The following is a 19,493-nucleotide window of genomic DNA, read 5'->3' as shown; positions in this document are numbered from 1 at the left end:
TATTTCGATTAATCTTTAAAATATATATTGACCCTTTTTCCTATTCAAAGTGGTCATTATCCCCCCCCCCTCCCCCACAATTCAGCGTTATTTTACGGTGAATATTGTGTACTTAATGCACGAGTTTCTCGACTTCACATATTTTCTATTGTATAGAGAACAATAGAACAATAACCGGTCGGTATCTATTGCGGACGGTGGGGGTTGAAAATAAATATTTCCAAAACAAAAGCAATGGTTTTTGAAAAAGGTCGCGCTACTCATCAAAACTTCCATATCAATGGTACGCCAATCGAGACAGTCACATCTTTTAAATACTTGGGCATTAATTTGTTTAAAAATGGTAATTGGTACCGTACGCAAAAATGTATAGCAGAGCATGCTTCTAGGTCCCTATACGGTTTAATATCTATTTTAAATAACATTGAATTACCTGTGAAACAGATCCTTCAATTATTTGATAGTCTCGTTGGTTCGATCCTCCATTTTGGTTCGGAAGTATGGGGAATGCACGAAGCAACAGACGTGGAATTAGTTCACACAAAATTTTTACGTCGAATCTTATGCGTTAAACGTTCCACAAATTTATCCGCTCTCTACGGTGAGCTAGGGCGCATGCCACTCTTGGTTTACAGAAAAATCAACATAATAAAGTAGTACTGGGTGAAAATTTTAAAACTTCCAGATAACTCATTAGTTAAAAAAACGTACATTTTTCTTAAGTCAGATGTTGAAAACGGGGTAGATTATAGAGGAAAAAATGGGCCGGCCAAGTAAAAAGTATACTGGAAACACATGGATTAAGTTTACATTTGGGACCAACAAGAATTTGTTGATATTCCATTCCAAATGATTAAGCAACGTATCTTTGACGCGTACTTACAACGCTGGTATAGCGATATAAATAATTCCACGCGTTTAGAGTCTTACTGCATATTCAAACATAGTTTTAAAGTCGAACCATATTTAAATTGTTCTTTAGAGCCAAAATACAAAATAGCCCTCTCAAAATTTAGAACCTCCTCCCACAACTTGTTTATCGAAACAGGTCGTTATGACAACACGCTGCGTGAACGACGTATTTGTAAATCGTGCACAATGAATGTAGTGGAAAATGAGTTTCATTTTTTACTTGCCTGTCCTAATCAGAGCTGCATTACTGGTACTGGTACTGGTACTGCAGTACGTACTGCAGCGATTTTGCAAGTACTGGTACTGATACTGAATTACTCTTACAAAATTTTGCTACTACTGGTACTGGTACTGCATTACTGTCTTAAAAAGTGGTACTGCTACTGCATTACCCAGTACTTTTGGTTTTGATAAAAAATAAAAATAACATCATTTTTTCTCATAAAATAAAGCTGTAAATTACATTAACTATATTTTATTTTTGTGAAAAAGAAAGTTATCAAATTTAAAGATAATTTGCTGCAATGTTCCTTTAAATGTTAACATAGTATTCATCATAAAAAGCACCAAAGACTTTAAGTAAATTTAAATTAAGATAAACAGACTCAATAACTCTTTACCCTAAAATATCCTTATTAAAATCTTTTATTACTTCGTATTTACTAGTAAAAGAGCAAAATAAACACTAATTAATTTCTTCTATTCTATAAAATCCCATTTGAAGTGAAAAAAGTGGTATTGTTAGCACCATAAAAAGTTGTTATTTACTTTGGTATAAATTGAACAGAGGTGTCAAGGTGTGAAAGGCAACAAAAGACTGTTGTGTTTTAAATGAAAGATGTTTGCATTGTATTTATACAGTTGACTGGTTACTAAACAATTAGATATGACATGAATATATGTTGTAAATATTGTTGGTAAAAAGTATGTTAAAACTATAAAGTTGTAAATATGTTATGTTAACTTTAAAGCAGCACGCCGCCAGATTCATCCTAATTTTCATGAAAATTTTGAAAATGTATTTAAAGGTAAAATATTGTTAAATGAACAAAGAACGTACTTGACACATTACAATCGGCACTTAAAATCCACGTAAATTACCAAAAAGAGGTCAAAACATGCATAAATAGCCCCTACTGCGTTAGTAACGCAGTAGAAATATGGTGATAAATACTATAAAATACAGTCATTTATTGCACATAAGAAATAAATTATCACTGGAATCTTTAATTTGTTTACTTTTCTCAAAGTTTTAGTAATTTTTTTCCAAGTTTAATTTTCTTGGAATATTTTGGGTCATCTGGAGGCATGCAGCTTTAAAGAAAATTATGATTTTATTTCTTTGCTGAATAATATTTGCAAATATTTGATTGACTCTGTATCTATTCAAACTTTGATGAATATATAAAAGTAATGGTACTGATACTTAATTACTTCACCAAAAAAAGTACTGGTACTGCAGTACCAAGCTAAAATCTAGTACTGGTACTGGTAATGGTACTGCATAATTTGCCAAGTACTGGTACTGGTACTTAAGTACTACACCCTTAGTACTGATGCAGCTCTGGTCCTAATTACCGCGAACTCCGAAAAAAATATCTTAAACCATATTTCTGCCGATGGCCAACAATAAATAAGTTTGAACTTCTAATGAATTCTAAATCAAAAAAATTTATTTCCCAACTAGCAAAATTCGTTTTCTTTGCAGATAAAATCCGCGTTTCGTAGACACCTGAAGAAAATAACTCACAAAAAATTGTATTTGTTTCAAGACTTTGTAAAATATCTAACACAAAATTATATTTGTTAAAACAATTTGTATGCTTTTTTCTCTTTTGGATATGTTTTCATTTGCCAATGTATATATTTGTATGTGCTATAAGCATTGTAAAATGTTTAATGCAATAAAGATATTGAATTGAATTGATTTGCAGACCTGTTAACCGGTCGGTAAGTGAGGAGCCGGTAGGTAATTCATATTATGTACATATATTGCCTTTACCTCATCAGTTTTAACTACAATTACATTCTGCTGTTGCAAAAAATGCTTATTTCAATCTTCATGACGGCGTAAAACTTCGGAACGAACACTAGTCTGGTTTTAATAAGGTATATACTTGTAGAAGTTATTTTTGTATCCCAGTTGTACAAACGTTATATTTATTTTCCGTGATTACAGAAATAAAACACGACTAAAACCCTTTGTTGTCACTATTTGACTTACTTGCATTTCGCCCGGTGTCTGATTACATCTTCCAATTTGGTCGATCTTTCGGTATAAAGCTATATTTGATATAGAGCTATATTTGATATAGAGCTATATTTGATATAAAGCTATATTTGATATAGAGCTATATTTGATATAAAGCTATATTTGATATAGAGCTATATTTGATATAGAGCTATATTTGATATAGAGCTATATTTGATATAGAGCTATATTTGATATAAAGCTATATTTGATATAGAGCTATATATGATATAGAGCTATATTCGGTATAAAGCTTTATTTTATATAGAGCTATATTTGATATAAAGCTATATTTGATATAGAGCTATATTTGATATAAAGCTGTTTTTGATATAGAGCTATATTTGATATAAAGCTATATTTGATATAGAGGTATATTTGATATAGAGCTATATTTGATATAGAGCTATATTCGGTATAAAGCTGTTATTTTTTTTTATTTAAAAGTAGTCATCATCGTCAACGTGTGTGGAAGCTAGATAGTTCAACTTGTAGTAGTTCATTACCTACATTTTGATTAAGTATATAATAGTGATAGATATTAGGTACTCACTTTTATATTATTTTGTTATTTATTTCAGTGATAATTGTGTTCTTCGCTCAAATTAAAATAGTATCTGTGTGCTGTCTGTCCATGTCTTTCCAAACACATAAACAAAAATTATGAATTACCCAAAGATAAATATACCATGATGAAATGGTTATTGGATAAAATTCAATACTCGTTATAATTAAAGTTCCTATGGGTTTGTTTTTAAGTTTAGCTTTTGTTTATTTCGGCTCTTATTACTGATACTGTTTTTGGTGGTGTGTTTATATAGTATATATATATAAGTAAAAACGGGAGTAGAAAAAAAAATTCAAAAGCTAATAACACTAAAACGTATTTGCAATTTATCATACAAAAATTAAATTAAAAGGGGTAAGAGCTAAAAATGTATTAAAAAAAATACGTGTTATGTAAAGTTAGATAAGTTATTCCCCTTCATTTGTCACACTCACAGTTTAGTTTTCTTTGGCATTACCGAATTTCTCAAACATAAAAGAAAACGTATTTTAGCTTAATTTGATACTGTTAGGTAAAAATAAACAAATTCTTGAATATCATATACGTGTATTCATATGCTTTTAAAGTAATTTCTTATCTCATTAAACATTCTCAAATTTCATAAACCATTATAATTATGTTCATGTCATGTGTCATTTATGTATTATATGTGTTATTTGTATATGTTAATATGGTGATGAAGCTTTTTAATGCTTAAAAAAACCAAATGGTAAAATTTTTAAAGGTTTCTTTTAGGGGTTCCTGGTGTTTTTTATTTACCTTTATTGGTTACTCCTGGGAGTTTTGTTAACGAGGATAAAAGCAAAATATTTTTCTACTGTTTTAGTATTTTGTGCATGCGCGATTCACTCTTAATGAAATATATCGAAATATACAAACATAGTTCTATTATAAAGGTATTTAACAATTACTCTATTTCAAAATCAACACAATAATTTTGTAAATTATAGATACATGTAGCAAAAATAAAGATTTAAACACTCTAAAATAGGATTTGGAAGAAAATCAGACGACATTATACCGTTAGGAGACTTCCGCATTGTATTTGACAAGCTATTGTTTGTTAAAGGGACTCAACCGAGGTTTCTTGACATGACTACACTAAAAAATGTTTTTTTGAGATTAATGATCTATTTGTTGAAGGTCTAGACCAATAACTTGTGTGCAAAATTTCAGATCAGTCACTCTTTCCATTTTTCCAGAATAATTATTTTAATTTTGTAAAAATACTCAGAATTGAAAAGCGTTGCAATGTTTTTACTCCGATCGGACTAAAAATTACACAAAAATACAATTTTTAATTTATTTCTGGGTATATTTTTTAATAATCTTTTGCATATCATATTGTTTTATGTGCCCCTGCTGATCCATGAAACAAATTCAAATTTTATGTTTTAGACTTTTGGACCTGAGTGGAGCTCCTTTAATGTTCATGTTTAAAACATATGTAATATCAAGATATTCACTTGCATGTTTGTCCTATAGAAAGAATGCATTTCAAACGTATGCAGGTAACCATCAAATTTACTTTGACTTTAGTTCAGTCATGCCCCAACCTCAAATTTATGAATTATTTCCTTGTTTTAAACCTTAAATCAAGGTATGTTTAAAAAATAATATCAAAGATATTTACTTGCATGTTTGTTATATAGAAAGAATGCATTTCAAAAATGTGCAGAAAGCTATCAAATTTACTTTGACTCGGTTCAGTCATGCCCCAACCTCAAATTTATGAATGATTTTCTTGTTTTAAACCTTAAGTCAAGGTAAATTTAGCAATTAATATCAAAGATATTTATTTTGATCTAACAATTGAAATTAATTTCGAATTCTCTGACTATGGCATTCTTTTCCATCCAAAGTGCGTAAAAATGTCACGGCAAAATACCTACATGCTTTTTATTTTATTTAAAACTGACTATTTACTTAACAATTGTTTACTATTGAAAAAAATGCAGCATTTTGTGTCAGAGTTATTGCACAGTTCCAGACGCTGCTAAATGTAGGTGTTGTTATCAGCTCTTGATACCAAATATACTTAATATATGAAAACAGTAAGGTATTTAGATATAAATATGAATATATGACAATTTATAGCTGATACTGCTTTGCGTCATTAAGTAATTTTGTATATTTTAGTGGCGTCATTTTAGATATCTTTTTTTTCCAACGAAGAACTAACAATCTGTCAGTTCATTATACTTTTCCAAGCCAATGGCCAGTCTGTTTTCAGTTTGACTTCCTGTAAAATACAGGAAAGAACTGAATATAAGAAGAGTTTCCATTGGTCATTTTAAAGTTCAAAAAGTGTCTAATATATTATATGATTATTAATGTGTTCAATTGATATAATGTTAACGATATGTATACATTGTTTACATTTAAATATTTATATAATTATAAAATAACTGCCTGACCGACTGTGTACATATTGGTGTAATAAATTGAGTTCACTTGCCGAAACACGACAAGTTTGTTTAGAAACACATACATCTTAAAGTGTTTCATTTTTTGAAGATTAATAACTATATAATACAAGGAATCATAAATGTCTCTGTTATGCAAGCTATGCTAACATTTCTACATGACTTTGCATGGAAAACTAAGAACTAAAATATGCATGTTAACAAGTTTTACTTCGACCGGGTATCTTTTTTAAAGATTCTTCTTGTTTTCCTTCTGTTAAAATAATGATGACGATCAGTGTAAATCGTTTTTTTTACGATCTTCTATCTCTGTCTCCTCTAAACCATCATGATCAGGTTTATCTTCATAGACACTCTACAATCGTTTACATTATATATAGTTTGCAATGAATATTTCACTGTCAAACATTTCCTCTTTGAATGCTATGATCTTGCAAAGTCGTGATATATATTACCGAGAAAATTCACTTTCAGAACTTTTTTAAAACATTGATCGATTACTTAAAAGAAATATATATCTCATTATACGATAGTAATCATATTGCTCAGCGCGGTATGACAAGTAATGTGTCAATGTGCCGTTAAACCAAATGAAACAAATTATGTAATAGAAAGAGCACCGAAACACGAGGCTATCTGATTTGTACGAGGGGGCGTAGCCCCCGAGTATTAATCAGATTGCCGAGTGTTTTGGTGTTCTTTCTCTTTTGTATCATAGTCAAACATAAAAGCACGTTCCCTGTTGTCACAATATGAAACCCCGGCAAAAATGAACCAATGAACGAACATCTGAATATGACATTTCTGTCGCTTTCCCTTTCTCTGCCGTCACAATATGTAAACCCCAGCAAAAATGAGCCAATCAATGGGCATGTTCTGGAGTGCGGGTAACTAATACCCGCACTCCAGTTAACGCACTGTGCATGTACATGTATACGATTTAACCCTGACACATTTTCAACAGAAAGGTCTCCAAACTATGATACAACTGCTGATAGAGATCATGCCTGTCTAAATTATTTGAACTAAGGAGGAAGAACTGCTGGGAAACTACCGACTTTCGCGATATTATCGCGTGAATAAGAAAAATTGACACACCGATTTCTAAACTATCAAGCTGTTTGTAAACATTTTCTTAAGTCAAGAATCGATGGAACAAATACAATATTATTGATATTATCTCAAATTGTTTTTGTTTACTTTGGTTATCATTTCAATGTAAACATTAAGTGTTAGGGTATTTTGGTATGTTATGACGAAACCATATTGCTACATATTCTTTGAAAATTACTCTTTCTTAAGCGGGTAATCGTTTTAAATAGTATCTTAACAGGATTTCGGCATTTATTTCAAAACTGAAGGATAGCCATTTTCAACCAATCAGCGTGTTTTAAGATATGACATCATTAATTTATGATATACAGGGGGGATCCGTATTGTCAGAACTTAACCAAGTTTAGTGTTAATGAGTAAAATAAAAAAAAAACACTTAGTAGCACTTTACACTACGAGTACAAAATGATGCGTTTGATACGGTACCCTGTTTTGGTCAGTTTAAATGTTACCTTTTGACATGTGATATATAATTAAATCGTATGTATGGCTCTGTTGGCTCTGGTCATTTTAAAAGATAAAGTTGCGAGATTTGTATGGCTAAAAAAGATTCGTGAAAGAACATTTCGATTTTGGGAGGATTCAAGTGAAACATTAGACAAATTAAAAGTTCATTATAGCTGTGTAGACTATCACATCTGACAGTAACTATTTCATATTTTATGACCACCTCCAATGAGCGATACATTTCTTCTATAAGATACTTATCATAATGCACATTAGTGCCATAAAACACAAAGTTTTAGCACCTAATTCCAGAAATATTTTTCTAAGGTGTGGTCAGGTTGGTAGGGGAAATCTAACTTCCTAGTAACTTACTAGATTAATCGTGAAAAAAAGTGTTCTTTAAAACTGCATTACCTGTATTTGACTTGAAAATCTCTTATTACTTTGTATAGAGGAACAATATTTTACTGATAATAAGTATACTTAAATATGTTCATATAAATATTTTCATATTGTAACATTGTATAAACAATAAGCTACGGGTATTCAACCTTAAACTTATAAAATAAAATGGTCGGGACAAGTTTAGCCACAATATTGCGTGTAAGTATTTTAATTGGGCATGATTAGAAGATTGTGTATTTAAAAATGAAATAATGAAAACTATTGATTATTAATTTCTTATCATAAAATGCCTATTTTTATTTTCCGTATTTTCACTGTAAAAAAGATATTTTTTACTTTTTCAAAAGTACATTTATATTTTAAAAAGCAGAACAATTAACATTTTCTATAAATAATAATTTATTTAATCTCGTTGCATGAAAATAAATATTTCATGAGTGGCGGTAGCCGATCAAAATAAATTATATATTTATAGAAATAACCTTTGCATAGATAGTTTGCACTTGAAAATGTATTCAGTAGGGAATGAAAAGTTGGAAATATAATCTTAAGCAAGGTTCTTGTGTCACATGGTAGAAATTCCATTTGCTTACTTGAAATGTTTAACGACCGACCAATAAAAAACAAAATAAACGGCCTTCATCTTAAATAATATTTTTATAACATGCTTTTCGCTCGTTTATAAATATATCAGTGAAATAAAAAAACTGATATTTTCACTATTTGAAACAGTGAAATTGTTGTCAATTTGATACTAAGTTTTTCACTGTTCTGAATTTAGGCCCGTAACTTTGTTTCAGTGAAATACCAGCGTGCACATTACTGGAAACCAATTTACTGACTTGACGTCGTAAATGACGTCACGTTGTATTATTATTTGACGCGATTTTCATTTAGTATTAGGTTAAAATGACTTTTATAAACCTTTCTTTGCATATAATAAAAAGAAAATTTGTTTAGTTCAGTATAAAATCGGAATATATTTCACCAAGGTATATTTCACGAGTGGCGCAGCCATTTGGTGATCACTCTGTGAAATATACTCCGCTCATACACTGAACTAAACAAATATCCTCTATATGTTTGCAATATTATGTCAATTTCATGTCAATTATATTTTTGTTCTGCATCACAGTCATCGTTTAACATGTACAAGTGAATATTTAAGCGGAAAGTATTAGCGTCTTTACCCCCCGGGGGCACGATGCGTAATATACATGTCATGTGACACACGTAATCACTTAATTATTTTAACCTTAAAGTCAACTATTTATTTATCAATATCTGAGTATATCAAAAATGTTACCAAATATTATATTATGTAAACAATTTAGAATGACCATGCGTTGATGTTAAACATAATATGGTCAGTCAGGAAATAGTGAAACGTTTCGATTTCGTTATTAAATCAATTTTGGAATTTTATGTGGCTTTAATATACCTCGGACTTACACCTTTTACCATTAGTGTTATACCGGATTTTATCTCCTTTTGTGGTTGATATTGATACAGCTTTGAAACGATATTTTATCATTTTTATTGTGACTCATATTTGTTTAATTTACCAAAATTCGCTGAAAAATCTATCGTGATAAGGGAGTAGTTGTGCTTTATAAGAGATATGTTTTAAATGTTCACTGTTTCCGTCCAGATACTACTGACGGTTTGAAGTACATGAGTAAACATTGCAGTTCTTTGTAAAAATCAGAGACAAAAACTAAATTAAAGAATCAGCCTTAGCAGAAGGTCGTTTGTAGCATAAGAGAGAATAGAAAGACATAGAAAAATACAAAAAACTACTTACTAACTTAATAAACAATTCTTTAAGGAAAATATTTAAGTTTTATTTTAACTTTAACATGGATTGGAGATTTTACAGTTTTGCAGTACTTTTGTATTTTCTAAGTTCGCACGTACAGGTGGCGGATGGAGTTACCCAGAAAATACAACTGGATCCGTTACCAGTAGCACCCGAGTATAAAGCATCTAGTGTCGAGTACAGCGATGGCGGGATGGGACCTATGTTCGATTTTGCTCGTAGCTTCATAAATACTGCACTTCCTGGCGGCTTCCCGGCGGACTTTATAAATGGTGAGGACAATAATTTTATAGTAAAATATAGCAGTAACTGGTTAACTGATATTTAATTATATATGGAGTTTACCAGTTTCTGCATTAAGGTGATGCTATTAAAGCCTTATAGGAATACTCATTCCTAATAAAACAATAATTTATTGTGATGTTTTTTTATGTAACTAAATTCTTCGTTTCTGGAGACATTAAGATGTATACCACTTCCGATATAAATATATATGTAATAATATTTAAATATTTTACACTAAGATGTAAATCTAATATTTAATTTATTATTTGTTAAAATACAGTTCACATTTTATGAATCGAAGGTCGAAATTTTAGGCAGTTTTGATTAAAAAATAATAATGAATTTGAACAGTAATTTAAGACAAATGTAAATCTGCTTCGTACATACATGTATATACATATTTCAGTCAATACTATATAATACACCGTTTAAGGTGTTATGACATAATTATATTTTTTTTTCTTTTCTAATACTTTTTATATAAGATTTTAAATATTAAAAAATAAATCGTCAACTGCAAATAATTAAAATTCCTTATCAAATACCAACGTGTCGACTGAACTGCTTTCCTCGTTTGAAATTCAAACTATCTTAAATAAGTGCATAACATATCGCGCAAATGGTATTTTTAACCATTATCTATTATCTTCAGGTACTTGCAAACTTGGTGATAAATGCGCGAATGAATGCCCTTTTTTGAAAGTGTCATTTTTATCTTATGTTTTATAAACGGTTTAACAAACAATGTACTTTAAGTCCATTTTGTGCAAAAAGTAAGACCGAACATATAAAAGCATTAATTTTCTTTTCATAAGATTTGCAGTGTGTTCATCTGACACATGTAAGTGTTACTACATGAACTAAAAATGTTATTTTGTCTACAAATTTTATAAATGAGCTAATACTATAAACATTATTCTGAATTTATAGTGATGTATTATTATTATATTTGTTTTCTAATGTTCAATTATGTTAACAAAATGGTTGCATGGTAGTGTACACCAACAAAACAGTCAATGAACAGACACAATATAATACAACAATGTTTAAGTAATGCATAATTACTGTCCTGCTATAAAAAGCATTGTCCACGGATAAAAACAGATATTAAACATATTTCAACGTTGCTGCAGTTTATTTCTGTCAACCAAATACTTCTGATAAATGATTTACAATTAGAGATTAGTCTCTGACTGAGGCTAAAATGTTCAGACTCCTTCAGGGTGTTCCTCAAGCGAAAGTCCTTAAAGTTTCGAATTAGCAATGCAAGCTGAAACAAAGTATATGCATACAACACGCCTCTTTCTATGCTCTATGCATTATTTCAGGTATATAAAAAAAGATCTGTGAGACATATTTAGATACATTAACGTTCCAATAGTCGTTTGAATCTTATTAGCGACTATAGATATTTTATGGTAGAATACTGTCCAGCTAGTCTACGGAACATAGGTTTCTTCTCCTACTTGAAATGATGCATAGTCTATTGTCTTTTATCTACCAGGAAAGCTGGAAAATCACCATATATTACAGTGCCGAAAACCAGAAAAATAAAACAAAAATATACTTAAGAAGATAAAAAAAGATTTCTAAATACTGCTACGGACAATAAGTGACGTAAAAGGTATATGAACACACCAAAAGTGTCTAAGTGTAACCAGACAATTGGAAAATTTGTATGGCAATAATTGATTTTTATTTCAACAGTTCTTCAACAAAAGACATATTGCTGAGATTCAAGATTTTTGTTAGATTTCTAGGGAAACGTTAATTGGGCACCTGAAAGTTGGTACATACCTGTGTTCTTGTATGTAGTATTGTCCATTTTATCACGGTGTCACGTGAAAATATATGACTACTTGAAGCAATAATGTTTCAGTTTTATACCAGAAGATTTTTTTTCGCAATACTACTCTTTATGGCATGTCGATATACAAGAACTGGACTTGAGTAGAAAAAGGATCGCCTTCTCGCGACATGATTAGGGTTGGGGCAACATTTGTTTTTACGATTGCCGTTATAATGTAAGTAAAAATAATATTATTTATGACATGTCGATATAACAGAAAAAAATATTGTATAAATGCAGAAAGTAGACATATATTTTCACGAGATACCGTGATAAAGTGGACAAAACTACATACAATAACATAGGTACGTATCAACTTTCAGGGACCCAATTAACTTTTTTTTCCGTCAAAACCAGTTCCGATATATAGACATGTCATAAAGAATAGTATTGAAGAGGAAAAACTTCTGGTCTAAAACTGAAACATTAATGCATCAAGTAGTCTTATATTTTCACGAGATACCGAAACAAAGTGGACAAAATACATACAATAACACAGGTAGGTATCAACTTTCAGGTGCCCAATTAACGTTTCAATAGATTTCACATTAATTTTATACATTGATAAGTAAAAAGGAATCACAAATGCTTACTTATTCAGGAGGCAATTGCAATCTATTTACAAGTTCATATCAAACATGATGATATAAAGTTTCAAACCAGAACAGTTTTTGGGATAAAGCTAACCTCTGAGCATTTCTTTGGTTATTTTTTGGTGAAAAACCTTGATATACATATATGCATATCATATTAATACCATGGATAAGCTACCAACACAAATAACATGCTTGTATATTTCTATACTAGTAGTAGACATTTTTCGTTCCTGGATCTATATCTATCAAGATGTATTAATTGTCTCAAAAAACCAGATTAGCTGTTAATGCACAACTAGATATGTTATCCTATGGATTGATGTTAATTCTGATAGGTACATGCTAATTGTCAAGAAATTCAAATATATATATATATTAAACAAAAATATTGTGAAGTGCACAAAGAAAGTAACTTATGCATTTCAACATTTCAAACTGGGCTTACAATCCAAACAAATTACAACCCCTTCCTCCACCCAAACAAAAAGGGTCAAAATATGCAAAATAGCTCTAACTGCATTAGTCAGGCAGTAGCAATATGTGATAAATACTGCAAAATCAGTCATTCATTTCACATATCATGTACACTTTCATTCGAATCTTGAATCTTTTTTTCTTTTCTTAAATTCCTAGTACATTGTCCATAAGTTTGATTTTCCTGAAAATTGTTTTTGACCCATCTTGAGGAATACAGCTTTTAAGTTATCTTTTAAACTGATGAATGAAAAAGATAAATAAATTGTCTATTAGCCGTGACATATGAACAAGAAGACAAACAATGTATTTTGTTTTTACTTTTAGTGGACTATGTTACGCTTAATATAGATCTTACCAATACCAACTCTCTGTAAGACACTGAACTTGGCACTATTGTCATAGAGTACAGGAACTCTATAAACATAAATTTTGCTTCTGTAAAAAATGAAACACACTGTTCATACATTCGTGTGCTTTAATATAACATTTTGACGACTTAATGCGACTTCCTTGTATGACAATGAAACCGATCAGATAATGGCACATTGAGTGAGTCCTGGTGAGGACCAACATCTGAGTGAAAATCACCGACCATTCCTCCGTCAGTTAATTCAAAGTGGCTGGTTGAATCGTAACACAGAGCGGTATATAGCCTTCTTAAAGAAGATTTCAACAAAATTAAACGATTTGACATCATCTTTAATCTCAATTTTGTACAAAGATACGGACAATGTCTTCGCTGACAATTAACTATTGAATACATCACATGTCAATTTATCTGTTTAATTTTGAAAATAATAATGACCAAAATGTTAGAAATGTCGATTACACATTAGATAAACGTTGGATGGGGATTTATTTTAAACGTGCGATTTAGTTTTACTAAGCAACGAGACAACATTAGATAACCTTGTGTCAAATCGTCCCGGCTTTTTTAAAATTGTTAATTTCTTCTTATTTTTTCTACTGTTTGGTATGCAAAAGATTGTCCTTTGTAGGCAATATCTTTTTATGTCAAATTGCTGTATTTATTTAATCTTTTAAGACCTGCGTTTTATCAAAATGCTCTTAGAGTATAAATGATCGACCAATTCGGAGTTAAATATCTGTTCCCGCCTTGCCTTGTTGTTCCCCGGTCTATTTCTATAACCTAGTACCAAACAAACAATGCGATCAACAATCTCAAAAACAATGTACATTAAAGTGATTTGTGTAATATAGTACAAAGATTGCCTGGCATTCTCCCGTTCAAGATTTTAAACCTGCATAATTTCATATAGAGCACCAGTGCATAAGACCTCAATTTAAAGACTTGTCCAAACGTACAAAAGTAAGCATCGCAATAATTTATTGCTCGTGATATAAATGTTCACCATTTTGCAGTTCAGTGAACACGTGGACAGTACCCGATCGACGTTCTAAAGACGACATGGTTCAGATGCGAAATGAAATGGCAATAACGCAATGAATATGCAATACTTTGTTAATTAAATGCATTAATCTTAATTGGGAACTAAAGAATAAAAGTACTTGCTGTATATGATTTTAAAGACACGTTATATAAAAACCTACTGAAATAGTTTTATCAACATTATATTTTTACGTATTTCGGAAGGGTTTATTTTTATAATTCTATAACAAACAAATGTTTCAATTTACACACCAAGGACATATGTCAAATTTTATGCTAAATTTGTACTTTAGCACATTGTTTCTTCGCTTAAAATCCTTCCAATTTGCAATTTCCTTTGTAATCATTATGCACACAAACAAGGCAAAATTCAGGTAGGGGATGTTATTTTATTCTGCATAAAAACGACCAGGCTATTGTAGTTATTTTTACAGCTCATTGGAATGTAAAATTGAGATTTTTTGCTCTGCTAAACAGAGGCGAAAATGCAATACTTGTTTTAGTTATGTTACTGCAAACAGTATTCTCCTAGTTTTTTGCTACTATACATGTATATCGCTAAAATAATTATGTTAGACATGATCTTGCAAATGAATATAAAACTTCATTAAATAGGGCATACACACAAGAAATCAGTACAACTTGCCTGCCAAAATTTGCGATAAATTCATAATTGCTTTAGAGAAAAACAACAGTTCTTGCACCTGAATAAACAGCTTATTCATGGAATAAACATGATAAATTTATATTAATTACGTTTTATTAAAACTGTCATACATTCTTACATTCACCCTTTCAACCCAGACAATTAATAAAAGAGTTATTTGCTTTTTTATCGGTTAATGACAATTTTTGTGAAATAAAATGATTTATTGTCAATTCTTGTTTTATGTAAGTGTTTTTTTCTAATATATTTTGAATTTGATCTAAAAAAAAAACGCATTGCAAGCACTTCGACATAGTGCACACCTGTATTGCAATATGCACACATGACAAATGTAATAAATAAAAATCAAATTGCTGACACGGATATTGTTCTCGGAGCTGTCGGAAGTCAATACAAGTAATAAATTTGACCAAACTTAAAAGGTAGAATTACTTTGAAATATAAAATTATATTAAACGTTTTTATCACACCTGTATTGCAATATGCGCACATGACAAAGATAATGAATAAAGAATAAAACTGCTGACACTGATATTTTTCTCGGAGCTGTCGGTGGTGAATACAAGATAATTTTGATCAAACTTAAAAGGTAGAATTACTTTTAAATATAAAATTAAACGTTTTTATCAAGTTTCAAGTGTTAGCGATACTGGTAGTAGAGTGTGCTCTTTATTCGCTCAAAATCCTTATGAATACACAAAATGCCCCTGATTTGAAGCGAAGCATCGTTGTTGCTAGAGCGTGCGTTTAGTAGGCGTGGCTTAAAATCTATAGAGAGCAATACGTATCTTAGTCTATCCCATTGTCGGTTGTTGAACAGTCAATGAGTCTAACAACAGTTTTTCATTGGAGGAATATAGCAAACATCAAATGCCTGTTGAATTCTCAAAAAGTAAAACATATTTCTTCCTTGAAAAATGATAATAATTAGAAAACCCCTTAACATGTGTGCAACCAAACATGATAAATATTAGGACCGCCAGTTGAGGACATGCTGATACATGATTTTGTCAAGTCAGCTTAAATACAAAATTACGTTGTCATTTAATAGGTTTTCTTAAGTTATTTGTTCTGTTTTGTGATAAAGCCTCTGCAATGATTTATATTCACTGTGACAGCCACAAAACACACAGTTGAAGCTTGTATGAAGAAATAAGAAACGATCATAATATCAGATTGATATTTGGGCTTCATTAAGCCATAAGTATGATATGAACAAGATTATGGTATTTTTTCGACATATCTGGCAGGGAAAAAACTTACTTAACAATATAAGTTAAATTTAGTTAAAGGGTAAAAGTTATTATTAAGATATTCCGGTGATATAAGAGTAGATAAGAGTAGTGTTTTAGGCAAAACAATGGTCATGTATAGAAAAGTAAAAAACAACAAGGAAATATTTATTTATAAATAGGAACCTTTTATTCAATTTCCTTCAAGCGACAAAAAGAATGCAATTAAGATGTTTACAGACATTCATTAAACTTTTAATATAGATGGACAACAATTACACAATGGGGAGAATTAACAGGGGTGTAAAATATATTAAAGAGTTAAAATATTACAGTGTTTACTCATAAATTCCTGTTAATTATTAACGTCAATGAAGTTAGTTATGTCGTTGCTTCTGACATTCGTGTACACATTATAAAAATACCGACAATGTGCACGTGGTATACCACCGCTTCTGTGTGCACGGCAGCGGCCACTCGATAGTTCAACGCTCCAATGTTTGTTTACACTGGTTACAATAATGCAAGGACAAGGGGGCTTGTATCGAGAATAGATGAAACAGTCATGTATCAAACATTAAAGCATGTACTGATTAAACTGAAGTCCTATCTAAATATTTAAGTCATTATGAGCTACGTATAAATCTTCCGGGTTATTGATAGGGTTAGCGGAATGCGACATACGTTATCTACAAGGAACTCATTGCGACATGGCAGGGGATTGAGAAAGAAAACAAATTGATATATAATCTTCCAATATGAAAATTTTCGATGAGTTTACACTGTTTTAAAGTTTGTTGATTATTCGTGTTTTGTCAAGTGTTTTTGCAAACCATAGAAAGAGCGGATCAGCTAAGTACATGATAGTGGTTACAAATTTAGAAATAATCCTGTATAAGCTGTGCTTTAAATCAGATAAGATAGATAAAGATGGAACCGTATTTGATATAAGTATAGAAGAGTTTAAAATATAACATATCTTTTCTTTGTGTTTCACAAAGCACGCTTATATCACGTCGAAAATATGCTATATCGAAATCATAGATTGTATTATATTTTCAAATATCAACATGGAGCATAATATAAATGTAATCATTGAATACCAAAACCTATAATGCTATATACGAGTAAAATGATATTTTAATGTTTTTTTATTTCATTATTTTATAGTGCTGAAACACAGAATGTATCTGCTATTTACGAAAGACCGGTACGGCCATTTCAACTTCATGAATTCCCGATTTCATCTTCATGAATTCCCGATTTCAACTTCACGATTTCAATTTTATGAATAACCGATTTCAACTCAACGAATTCACGATTTCAACTTCACGAATTCAACTTCGTATATTCCTGATTTCAACTTTTCAACATCACGAATTCACAATTTTAAAGTTCATGAATTTACGATTTCAACTTCACGAATTTGCGATTTCAACTTCACTATTTCAACTTCGCGAATTCAACTTCGTGAATTTAGATTTCAACTTCACGAATTCACGATTTCAACCTAACGATTTCGTGCATGTGCCTCGCTCTTTTGTTTATATACCAACGGTTTTCCTTGCTTATAAATCTATTTAGGAATTATTTGTTTTCAAAATCCACCTATGATGTAATGATTTTGTTAAATATAGTTAGCAGATATAAAGCTTTTTACAATACTGTAAAGTGTTGTTTTTTTTAAAATGGGTCACTCGAATATCAAATATGAAACAGTATCTGGGAGACAGGTGAACAATGCTGCTTTAACAGTTTTTATAATCATTGTTTTGATAATTATATATTATTTTTATTCCCATACTATATGCAAGATTTGATGAGGATTAAGAAAACGATTATTATTATCATTGTGATTTTGAATAAAGATATTGTGTTTAAGCAACAACATCAACAACAAACTCTCATTAGAATTAATTAATTCGTCGTTTTTGCTCCGTTATACACTCTACGCTAGGAAGCCATGTAGGAGCACATTTGTCTCGGAGCACATTTGTCTTACGTAAGACTAATGCGGTCGCATTTGTCCCACATGAGACAAATGGGACCTCAAATGTCTACCCCAGAAAACTCATTTGTGTGACAAATTTGCTCCGATCAAGTTTTTTAAGGGACAAGAAAGCACATTTATCTCATGTGTTTTTAAGGGACAAGAAAGCACATTTGTCTCATGTCATTTTTTATGAATTATTTGTCACATTATTCCCGCGGCAGAAATTCTCTTTTAGAATCGAGGTTCGCCGTTTTACCTCATGTTAAGTGTAATCATCAATAGGTTTGCTTAATATGCTTTCTTTATGAAAACCTAAAGTGAACTATTAATCATAATATCTCTAATTCAAGTAATTGATTGGCTTAACCTGAAGTCGTACACTGAAACAAACTAAATCCCGTTCACGATGGTACAGTGGTGACAGCGCGGTGGCACGATGTTACGTTGATGAAAACGCGATGGTGCAATGGCGAAAACATAATGGTACGAACGGAAAACAACGACTGTACGATGGTGAAACAACGATTGTACGATGGTGAAACAACGATTGTACGATGGTGAAACAACGAAGGTTCGATGATGAAAACGTGATGATACTATGGTGAAAGACGATGTTACGATGGCGAAAATACGATATGTGAAACTGCGATGGCATGATGATGAAAACGCGATATTATTTTCTCTATCGTGTCATCGCATCATCGTGATTTCACCATCGTGTCATCGTGTTTTAATCATCGTACCATCTCAATTTCGCCTTTGTACCATTGCGCATAGCTGTTTAGGGAGTCAAAAATGTTACTTATGTCCAAACGGAACACCGTACTCGGTTGATATTGAATGATACAATATCGTGACTCGTTTCGCATCTCGCCGAAATCTCGCGTCTCGCTTCGCATCTCGTTCGTCGACGCGAGACAAGAAATTGATTCCAGGTCATATACCGCTAAGTAGTATTCCCTTTATAGTCTACATAAAATCACTTAAAGGCCCATTATGCCTGAGAAATGCTTTTATTTGTATTCCTTAAAAGCTTTGTATT

General features: G+C 31.1%; 1 protein-coding gene across 1 annotated transcript in view; it reads left to right on the top strand.

Annotated features, from left to right (window-relative positions):
• Positions 1-9,700: 9,700 nt before the first annotated feature.
• LOC132733810 (prominin-1-like) overlaps positions 9,701-19,493 on the top strand; it is a 17,320-nt gene continuing 7,527 nt past the window's right edge. Inside the window, exon 1 of the mRNA XM_060720496.1 lies at positions 9,701-10,213. Coding sequence (XP_060576479.1) covers positions 9,982-10,213 — 232 coding nt within the window. The 5' untranslated portion in view covers positions 9,701-9,981. The remainder of the gene's footprint in view (positions 10,214-19,493) is intronic.

This window comes from Ruditapes philippinarum, unplaced genomic scaffold, assembly GCF_026571515.1.
Source record: "Ruditapes philippinarum isolate M1 unplaced genomic scaffold, ASM2657151v2 ctg1680_1_1_1_1, whole genome shotgun sequence".
Lineage (NCBI taxonomy): Eukaryota > Metazoa > Mollusca > Bivalvia > Venerida > Veneridae > Ruditapes > Ruditapes philippinarum.
Note: the sequence above shows the minus strand (reverse complement) of the source record. Positions and strands in the feature narration are given on the sequence as shown.